We start from the raw sequence: 11,283 nt of genomic DNA, 5'->3' as shown, positions 1-11,283 counted from the left end.
GCCTACTTTAAAAACCAATGCTCTAGGCTCTCAGTCCCTCCTGGATACCTGGAGTGCCAGCCCACCTGTTTTCTGGATTCAGCACTTGCTGATGGTTCCAACTATGTTCTCAATAACAGCCTAGAATCCTAGGCCCCCTTGTCTTTCTGGATAAACCATATTACTACCTCTTTTCTCTGTCTGTAAAACAAATGATTCAGCCAGGCTGGGTGGTTACAAAACAGTTTTATGTAGGACTACCTCAGTGCTTGGCAATCAATTTTTATTCTAGGCCTTTTCAAGCCTCCAAACTGATGCAGGCCTCCTTCATTCTTATCAAGTGACCATATCTCCAACTTTACTGAAAAGATAAAGAGGATCTAATGTGAACTCTCAACAACTACTACCTCACCAATCCTTGTTCATATTCATTGACCCTCTTCTGGATTCTCAAGTGCTGTTTTCCTCTTTGAAGGCAAGCACTACCCATTTTAGGACTTATTTACATTATTCGATTTCCCTAAGATTCCCCCTATTAGATATTACCTTCTCTTCATCGTATTTTCTTCCTCCTTCCCTCATCAAGGGAGTCTTTTCCTCCCAACCATTAAAGAGTCTTTTTATCCTTTTTACCCTCACAAAAACTTTTTAAATAAAGGTTAATACATGTTGCCTCTACTTTTCCCATTTCCCTATCCACTTTACACAATCCACTGCAGGCTCCATCTCCCCAAACATCCAAGGTCACAGATGGCTTACTATTGGTTAGTTTCTTCCTGGTCTATTTTTTGTCAATTGTTCTCTGAATCATGGGACACTGTTCCCTTCTACTCTGAAAAAAAGACTTTTTAAAAAAAGATTTTATTTATTTATTTGAGATAGAGTGAAAGCAAGTGAGAGAAAGCATGAGCAGGGGGTGGGGAACAGGAGCAGGACCAGGAGAAGTAAGCTCCCCCTTGAGCAGGGAGCCCCGATGCAGGACTCAATCCAAGGACCCTGGGATCATGAACTGAACCAGTCACATGCTTAACTGATTGAGCCACCAAGGAACCCCTTTTTCTTTTTTTTCTTAAATAACCTAACCAATTTTTTTTTTTTTTTAAAGATTTTATTTATTTATTTGACAGAGAGAGATCATAAGTAGGCAGAGAGGCAGGCAGAGAGAGAGAGGAGGAAGCAGGCTCCCCGCTGAGCAGAGAGCCTGATGCGGGACTCGATCCCAGGATCCTGAGATCATGACCTGAGCCGAAGGCAGCGGCCCAACCCACTGAGCCACCCAGGCGCCCAACTTAACCAATTTTTTAAAAAGTTTGTTTATGTATGTAATCTTTATGCCCAACGTGGGGCTCAAACTCACAACCCCAAGATCAAGAGTTGCATGCTCTTCCGACTGAGCCAGCCAGGTGCACCACCACTCTGGAATTCTCTCCTCCTGTACTCTCGTTCTACATCTAGCTCCTTTTAATCCCTCCTCTCACCCCCAAGTTCTATTCCTTGGCTTTTTCCTCATGATATTCTCCCATGGTAATTCTTCAGTGATGAATAATATTGGCAATTATTCTAAATCTCTATCACAGGCTTGAGCTTCAGACAAGTATTTCCAAAACCCATTTTGTTATCACAGGGGCCTATCAATCTCAGTATGTTCACTGAACTCAGTATTATCTCCTTCCTGTTACCCTAAAACTGTTCCTTATACCTACTTTATGAATGGCATCCTGCTCTAGGACAGCCAGCTTTTCATAAGACCATGGCCCAACTGGATAGCTTGCTTTCCCTTTCTCTGCACACTTGCTATCCAAATTCCAAATCTAGCTTTTGCTTCATGTTCTTAGTACTTCCCAAGATAAAATTAATCTCACTCTTCTCAGTGTTTTAGAGAACTATGAAAACTTCAAATATAACACTTATCACATCCTGTTTTCTATATGATTATTTGGATATATATCCACAACTATTTGGATATATATCCTTTTCTCTTATTACATTTAAAATTTTATTAATTTGGCTTAAACTTTAATAAAAAGGAATGTTTTGTCATTTGAATTATGCACAAAGCTGGCATGTAATAGGGAAAACAGTGAATGCTTGCTGAATTAAATTGAATAAACTCTGATCTAAATCCTGCTACCCTATGATTCAATGTGAATTCATTAATTAACTCCTTTAAATAACCAAGCAATCAAATGCTACTTACGTTAAAAATATCACATGAAAAAAGCTGCAAATATATCTCTGTAATCACTGCTTCCAAACAATTACCTGTTGACAGGAACTATGCATCATGCCTTCGTAGGTTTTGAAGGTGACATTGGCTGGATTTACTAATGTTTTTAGCTTTTCGGCAGTAAGAGAAGCAAACATTAGGGGAACTAAAGGATCGCAGTCTCCATGGCACTGAAGAATAGAAATATCTCTATTAACACCACTGATAGGACCCTGCAAAAAATAAAAGAACACTAGTATTTATTCAAATGTATAGAGCATTATATGCCAGGCATTTACAACTATACCTAGATATGCAAATATAATATGTTACTTCATAAGTTTTACTCGGCCACAGAAATAAAATTCCTTTTCTCCCTATACTCCCACAACTCTTCAGTTAAACTTTTATAGGATATATGATCACCCTGTCTTGCTTTTTTAAAAGATTTTATTTATTTACTTAGAAAGTATGCAAGCAGGAAGAGTAGCAGAGGGATAAGAAGAGAAAGAATCTCAAGCAGACTCCCAGCTGAGCATGGAGCCTGATATGGGGCTTGATCTAATGACCCTGAGATCATGACCCGGGCCAAAACCAAGAGTCGGATGCTTAACTGACTGAGCCACCCAGGTGCCCCTCCCCTGTCTTGTATTACTGTTTTCCCAATGAAGTGGTTTCTTGAAGCAGACTCAATCTTAATTATTCTTTATATGTTCACAGTATCTTGAAATAAGAGGTATGCTTTAACAGAATCATGTTCTTCTCAGTTCTTATTTAACTGATTTAAATAAGATGGTTAATAATTAGCATTTAGTATGTATAAGACACTAAAGAATTACCATATATAGTGATGAAAAAGATCTTAGATTTTTTTTTTAAAGATTTTATTTATTTGACAGAGAGAGATCACAAGTAGGCAGAGAGGCAGGCAGAGAGAGGAGGAAAGAGGCTCCCTGCCGAGCAGAGAGTACAATGCGGGGCTCCATCCCAGGACCCTGGGATCATGACCTGAGCCGAAGGCAGAGGCTTTAACCCACTGAGCCACCCAGGCGCCCCAAAAGATCTTAGATTTAAAGATGAATTTGAAAATAAATGTCCATTTCTCCCATGTGTATCATATATTGCTTTACACACTATTGAGTACTTAGAAATTCTATTCTATGGTAAGATTTTGCTATTAAGCAGTAAAAATACTGAACATTTGAAAATTTTATTTCTATGTGTAAAAGATTGTCCTAAACTTATATATACATTTTAAAATATACCAAACATTTCAAATATAAGATTTATGACAAAAGGACTTATTTCCATTCTCTGCAATCCACAATAAAGACAATATAGTAGTATTCAGATAAAGCCTACTAGGTACATCGCAAAAGTTTCAGAAAATTATTTTTTAAATAGGATGACTTGGGGCACCTGGATGGCTCAGTCATTAAGCCGCTGCCTTCAGCTCAGGTCATGATCCCAGGGTCCTGGGATCAAGCTCTGCATTGGGCTCCCTGCTCAGTGGAGAGCCCGCTTCTCCTGCTTTCCCTGCTTGTGTTCCCTCTCTCCCTCTGTCAAATAAATAAATAAAATCTTTTTAAAAAATGAAAAATAAAGAAAGGATGACAGAGGTAAATGATGGGCTTTGGGTGATGATATACAATCTAACAAATGTACCACAGGGCTGCAGGGTGTCCAAAGCCTGTGCACAGAAAGGGACTTTCTGTGTTTTCTGCTCAATTTTGCTATAAACTTATTAAACCGCTCTAAAAATATATAGTTGATTAATTTAAAAAAATGACCTCTCACCAACATTATCTGTGATCTCCCAGCTCAGTAATCTAATGCTACAAGTATCAGTCAGGCTACCTGGGGAAATGAAGCCCGGAGTGGAAGCCAGCAACTGAGTGCGGTGACACCAGCCAGTTTCTGCTGAGTGGTAAGAGCGGTGTATAAAGATAAAGCTCCTCCCTGGAAAGATAAGCAGAGAAAAGTCAATGGAACACATCCTCTGCTAATAGCAACGTAAAAGATTTATTATTAATAATGTCCATTAAAGAAAAAAAGCAACCTGGATATTTGATGTCAAATCAAATCAGGCAAACTAGCAGAAATACATACATACCCCACCCCACCATGCCCTGAAGGACATGATTCTCTACACTGAATACCACTCTAGGAACATAGCAACCACGGAATCAGTCAAGAAACAGTTAACTATATTTAAATGCACTTACAATCACCTTAGGAACATTTTAAACTTACACTTATTTTCTGCTCTGAAGTCTTAGGTATAAAATCAAACGTAGTCTTAAGTTGGTCATCTTTTCTACAGCAAAAATTCAAGATCATAAGGACTCTGTAGCAGGCACCTTCAGAGTATTTGTCTCCCCAGCTTACAATACCCTGCGCTCTGGGAAGAGCATTCCCGTTAGTATTCTAGATGCCAAGTCACTCTGACCATGCCTGTTGGTCACTGGGCCCCATGAAAATATGAGATTCTTTCTCATCCAAGATAGTCATGTTCCTTTTCTCAAGATTTTGAAATTGGGATTCAGTGATTATCAGCCTGTCTCTTTGTGTGGCTGGAACAGTAACCTGTAAATTCTAGAACTGGAAAAGCTATAGACTGAAAAGGTGTAGACTACCAACTGTAGATGAAAAGGCAGATGGACAGAAAAACAGGAGACGAGAAAGAAAGCCATGAGGGCTTTCCATTGTCTTAGCTATTTCCTGAGGCCCTGATTCATTCTCATCCTTTGTTTTCCTGATGTGATCCCACAGACTCATAATCTGTTCTTTCTTGCTTAAGGCAAGAGGAATTCCTTTCTGTAAATCATAATCAACAAATCTCAACTATATAGTCTCCTATGTTAGCTTTTTTTTCCCGAATCAAACATTCACTTCTGTACCTACACTTATGTCACAATGTGTATTACAAAAAAGACATTATCTTGACTTCAACAAATACCAAACCAGTAACCTCTTTTTACTATACTGTATTGGCAACCTATCTTTCTACTGAATTCTAACTTCTAAAGAATTCCCTAATTCTGACATTGTCTAATTCAGGCAGTCTCAACAGTTGTTGATTTAGAAGGTTTACAGATTTGAAGCTAGAGCAATGTGGGCACCTGGGTGGCTCAGTGGGTTAAGCCTCCACCTTCAGCTCGGGTCATCATCTCAGGGTTCTGGGATGAAGCCCCGTATCAGGCTCTCTACTCAGTGGGGAGCCTGCTTCCCCCTCTCTCTGCCTGCCTCTCTGCCTACTTGTGATCTCTCTCTGTCAAATAAATAAAATAAAAAATATTAAAAAAAAAAAAAGAAGCTGGAGCAATCTGGGATGGGTGACAAGGTGAACATGCAATAAGCTGAAATAAAGATGTAAGGTCAATATGAGGTAACTATGCAGAAAAAGTATAGGAAGTAGGAGAAAAGTACAGAAAGATGTCAAAAATCGCATACTTAAATCTAAAATCTGTTTTACAAGACAAAAAGAGGAAAGATGATAGAGTGACATCATCATGATGGGACACAGGTCCTTCCTAACTTTGCTCCCTTCTACAAGAACTAGCATCTAATCATAGACAGGACACCACCAAGAGAATCTTAGCACATGAGGGGAGAGGGTGAGGCTGAGGCACCCTCTGAACCACAGAAACCAAGAGACCATGCCAAAAGGTAAGAGAAGTGGCTACATGCTGACTGAATTGCCCCTCTCCCAAGCCAGTGTAGCATCACCAGAGAGTCTTCCGAGAACCTCTTGTTTCTGCAGTGGAAGAAGAGAACTCCAGGGGAACAACCAGCAACCTCAAGCATTACAAGACACTTTGTGGGAGACCCTACTTGGATTGTGTCTCAAAGGGACTACAGGGGAGTCTTTGAGTCTCAACCACTGGGAATCTGTAACAAAAAGAGGGAAGAAATTCTCTTGTTGTCTACCCTACTGTTCTATTAGTAGTCTCCTCTGAAGACAGGGGAATTATACCTGTGTTTATTAAATTACAATTTTGTTTAAAGGGGGTACACAGCATCAACTTCAATACCTTAACAACATGTGTGATAATTATTTTAAGAAAATACAATCCAAGTGTGAATCAATTTACTTATTAATAAATTTTCAAGACATAATCTAGAAACTGAAGGCAACTGCTAAAGAGAGAAAACTAGAAAAGCAAAAAGAATACATTCTCATAATTAACTATATCTAGTCCATTCAAACTTAATTCAGCATTAAAGATAACAATATATTAAAAACAAAGAGAACAGTACATCAGATTCTATAACATACTAAAAAAAAGACTCCTCCATAGAAAAGGACAGAATCCAGACTCCTAGATAAATATACCAATAACATGTCACCCAAACTTTACCTTACCTGAGAAAATCCTCCCAAAATAATTCTGTTAGAAGGAATGCCATTCTTCACCTCTTGCTCTATCAAAGCTTTTACTAAAAACAACATAGAATTAAATCACTAATACCTTCAAAGTTAAGCCTAAATATACCATTTTAAATAGGATAAAATAGGTCAAAACAAGTGAAAAACTTGAAGCACTATACTAACTAAAATACAAAATTAGAATGTATTTTCATTATAAAACTCATTTGCAGGTATTGTTTAAACTGTTCAATTATATCTATTATAATTTATAAACAATAGTTCTTTCTCTTATCAATCAACAGCTATTCTTTTATCTATGGTCAATTCTGCTCATATAAATATATTTCTCTCTTCAATGAAACAACCTGAAAGTTACCACTTTAAAATATAAATAAAGTATATTACACAATTTGTTATTTATAGTATTTAAAAAGTTCATTCTGTTATTTTAAAAACTATAGTACTAATTTTTCCTATAGCCAATAAATGATGCCGGGGGAAAAAATCAAGTGAGTCTTTTGTTTCTGCAAAATACTTTGACACAAATCTTTATAAAACGAGGACTCCTAGAATTTCCTTTTTTCCTTATAACCTGTCCTGTTTTTTTTTTTTTTGTAACTACACCTTTTACAGATTATGTCCTCTTGTTTTCACATATGCACAAGAGTTTCTTTCTTTCTTTCTTTTTTTTAAGATCTCTTATTTAAGAGCGAGCATGCAAGTAAGAGCACAAGCAGGAGTGATGTTCAGAGAGGGAGAAGCTGACACCCCGCTGAGCAGGGAGGCAGACACATGGCTCCATCTCAGGACTCTGGGATCGTAACCTGAGCCAAAGGCAGATGCTTAAAACCTAGAGCAACCTAGATGTACCAGGAGTTTCATTTTTAAAGATTAAAATTTCCAACTTCCGTACTTCTTATCAAAAAATAAAAATCTGCTTTTTCTAAAACACTGAAAAACCCAAACAGTGAGAATGGAAAGTAATGCCCAGACTATGGCATGGAAGAATGGGCTAGAGAACAGTAAAGGGGGCTTAAGAAATGTGAGGTATTTATTTACAGGAGACTGCATAGCCTCAATCAGATAGAGACTACAGATGTGGGTGCCTGGGTGGCTCAGATAGTGACTGCAGATACAGAATGGGGGTGCCTGGGTGGCTCAGTCGGTTAGGTGGCAACTCTTGATTTCAGCTCAGGTTGTGGTCTCAGGGTCGTGAGATCAAGCCCTGTGTCAGGCTCCGTGCTTAGTACACAGTCTGCTTGTCCCCCTCTCTCTGCTCCTCCCTATCGCTTGTGTAAACACACACATGCTCTCTCTAAAATAAATAAATAAATTAAACAAATTTAACACCCACCCCCAACCACCAAAGAAAGGGAATAATGGCCGAGGTGTGAGGAGGGAAGGTTCAAGTAAGGGCCTGGGGAATGTGAGTTGTTTGCCACTGGGTGAGCTGTTGGGACTACTTCTCCCCCAAGTTTCACAAAGCTTTAGTTAACCCTCAAGGTTACATTAAGCACTGAGATAATATTGACAAACTACAAAGACAGCAGTCAGCAGTAGAGCAGTAGTGTCCCAATTTCAATCACCGTTTGCATACAGGCGAGGGCACCACTGTGCTCCTTGGACCTTAACCAGAGCACTTTTTTTCTTTGTTCAGGAGCTTACTCTTAAAGGCCTCCAACAGAGGCTCCCTTCTTTCCTAGCTCTGAGTCTGAGCCTCACTTTCTCCAGTAATACATCACCTTGGAAAGGAAAGAAACGTCAAGTATGTCACAGGCCAACTCTATCACTAGGGTGGAACTTTTCACTCTGGAAATTACTAGGCCTACCAGTCTTCTCCACAAGGCCCTGCCCTTCCCCTACCTTCCACAAGATCTAACAACTCACTCCCAAACCCAATACTTATTTTTGTCATCAAATTATTGTTTAAAAAAATCCTAGCTCCAGGATTCTCGATTCGACCTACGTTTTGATGATCCGAAAAGCCAGTGTTCTTGGTTTGACCATACCAAATTGCCAGTGCATTTTGAGTGTATCTTCCCTGTTTTGAAGTTTTTAAGAGTTCTTCTTTAGAAACATTTTAACATTTTTGAAAAGGATCCCACTGGTTTTTAAGCCATTTTGCAAATTTTCAAACAAATCTAAAAATAGAAAGTGTGCAGTAACTCTCAGGTGCACATCACCTCACTTCTGCAACTATCAATTCACAGCCAGGCTTGTTTCATCAATATCTGCTGCGTCACCACCCGATTATTCTTAAGTCAATCCCAGTGATCCCATCTATTTGTAAAAACTTCAGCACATTCATAAAAGGATGACTCTATACATTTTCTAAAATCAGATTTCTCCCAATTAGCTAGTGTTCTTTATGATTTCACTCTAAAAATAAATGGAATTTTCACGTCCATAAGAAACATGGAATACCAACCAGAGAACACACTTTGGAGATTCTGTAAAGTAGAGCTAAGACTTATGTCATAGAAGTCTTAAATGAGATTATTTACAAGAATTACCTGGATTGTTTAACAACTAAGTATTCAATCAGTGGCATCTATTATTATCACCACATGAAAATTACCCAATATAAATTACGTTATGTATGATTCTATCACTATACCCAACCTTATTTCAAGTCTCCTTAATGAAGAAAGAAAATTACTATTTTCTCTATTAGTCTATGTAAATCAAAGCAAAATTATGTATCCAACTGAAATAATAAATACAATAAAGTTTGATAAAGGCCATTCTTCCCCATTTACCTCATCTTCATTTACAGTTAGGGGAGTCCATGTAGCCATCATGGCAAACAAGTTAGAGAGTCATCACAAAGGAAGGAAATAGCATCACCTCCTAAGTTCAGATAATTATATATTATTTTATCAACACCAATAAAACTATTGAACCTAGTAAAAAAAGAATGCTTTTTTGTCTTTGTAAAATATTTCTGTACTTACCATTTTCTGCTGCCTGTTTAATTCCAGGTTCATCCTCCTGTGACTCTGGTAAAAGTCCAGTAATATCAAACCTGGAAAATAAGGCAAAATCTTAAAAGAGCTATTTGATTCTAAAAGTATGTTTCACTAAATTCAAGATAAAAAGGGCTAACCATGAAAATGAAACTCAAAACAAAATTTCTACAGAGGCCAAAAAATTAACTTAAATGTGTGATTCTAACATTCCACTTGTTCCTTTCACCAACTAGATACAGATTTAATGTTAAAAAATCATAATGCCACATAATTTTATGGTAAGAACATCTAGTCTAATCTTACAGCCAAGCAAGAATCTCAACACACACCCCCCTAAAAAGTTTGTAATAAATTCCAGCCATTCCTTTCCCCTTCTACTGTATCATAAGTCAATATGATGGAACAGAGCTACTTTACCATGTCACTCTCACATGCACTACCTTCACATGTATTGAGCAGAGAAATTATACCGAGCTCTATCCACATTCTGTAAAACTTTTTCATCACACATAGTAGATACCTCCAACTAGAGACCCAAGGGAAGGTTTCCTTTGGCCCTTTCCATTTCTCTAAAAGTTACATCCTTTCATTAATGGTCTCTAGCCACATTATCCAGAAATTCTGTTCTGGATGGGAATTTTGCCAGAGAGGGAAGATGAAAGAACCAATGGGCACAGCAGGCAGAAACTTGTGAAAGCTGTCAAGGAATCCAGAAGAGATAAAAAGCAAGTGAAGGGGTGGGTAAGATATGGGTGGGAACAAGCAGAGAAGACAAGATGACAATAGACTGGAAGTAGCTTAGAGGAACAAAGAACTGACTCTACTTCCTGATATAAAACACACAAGGGTGGGAATGCAAGCTGGTACAGCCACTCTGGAAAACAGTATAGAGGTTCCTCAAAAAGTTGAAAATAGAGGGGGCACCTGGGTGGCTCAGTGGGTTAAGCCGCTGCCTTCGGCTCAGGTCATGATCTCAGGGTCCTGGGGTCGAGTCCCGCATCGGGCTCTCTGCTCAGCAGGGAGCCTGCTTCCCCTCTCTCTCTCTGTCTGCCTCTCCGTCTACTTGTGATTTCTCTCTATCAAATAAATAAAATCTTTAAAAAAAAAAAAAAGTTGAAAATAGAGCTATGCTACAACCTGGCAATAGCACTACGGGGCATTTATACAAATGTAGTGATCTGAAGGGGCACCTCTAACCCCAATGTTTATAGCAGCAATATCTGCAACAGCCAAACTGTGGAAAGAGCCCAGATGTCATCGAAAGATAAATGGATAAAGAAAATGTGGTACACACACACACAGAGGAATATTATGCAGCCATCAAAACTGAAATCTTGACATTTGCAACGATGTACATGGAACTAGAGGGTATTATGCTAAGTGGAATAAGTCAATCAGAGAAAGACAATTATCATATGATCTCACTGATATGCAGAATTTAAGAAATAGGACAGAGGATCATAAGGAGAGAGAGGAAGAAAATGAAACAAGAGGAAACCAGAGAGGGAAAAAAACCATGAGAGACTCTTAATCTTAGAAAACAAACTGAGGTTTGCTGGAGGGGAGAGAGGGCATGGAATGGGGTAGCTGGGTGATGGACACTGGAGAGAGTATGTGTTGTGGTGGGCGCTGGGTCTTGTATAAGACTGATGAATCACAGAACTGTACCCCAAAACAAATAATACATTATATGTTAACTTAAAAAATTAAACATTTAAAAAAATTATTAAAATGACACTAAGCATCACTGATCTAGA

General features: G+C 38.4%; 1 protein-coding gene across 4 annotated transcripts in view; it reads right to left on the bottom strand.

Moving 5' to 3' along the window:
* The window catches only part of LYPLA1 (lysophospholipase 1), a 39,566-nt gene that overhangs the window by 3,338 nt on the left and 24,945 nt on the right, over nt 1-11,283 (bottom strand). For 3 of the 4 annotated variants that reach the window (XM_004768815.3, XM_045075788.1, XM_013064724.2), the window contains exons 5-8: nt 9,512-9,582; nt 6,552-6,625; nt 4,043-4,144; nt 2,242-2,418 (exon numbers count right to left, since the gene is read on the bottom strand). In XM_004768815.3, coding sequence (XP_004768872.1) covers nt 2,242-2,418; nt 4,043-4,144; nt 6,552-6,625; nt 9,512-9,582 — 424 coding nt within the window. The remainder of the gene's footprint in view (nt 1-2,241; nt 2,419-4,042; nt 4,145-6,551; nt 6,626-9,511; nt 9,583-11,283) is intronic. The other variant, XM_045075787.1, reaches the window with a different exon arrangement.

The sequence above is a fragment of the Mustela putorius genome, unplaced genomic scaffold (assembly GCF_011764305.1).
Source record: "Mustela putorius furo isolate JIRA1106 unplaced genomic scaffold, ASM1176430v1.1 tig00000151_pilon_pilon_pilon, whole genome shotgun sequence".
Taxonomy (NCBI): domain Eukaryota; kingdom Metazoa; phylum Chordata; class Mammalia; order Carnivora; family Mustelidae; genus Mustela; species Mustela putorius.
The sequence above is the reverse complement of the archived record's forward strand: the minus strand, read 5'-3'. Positions and strand labels throughout refer to the sequence as shown.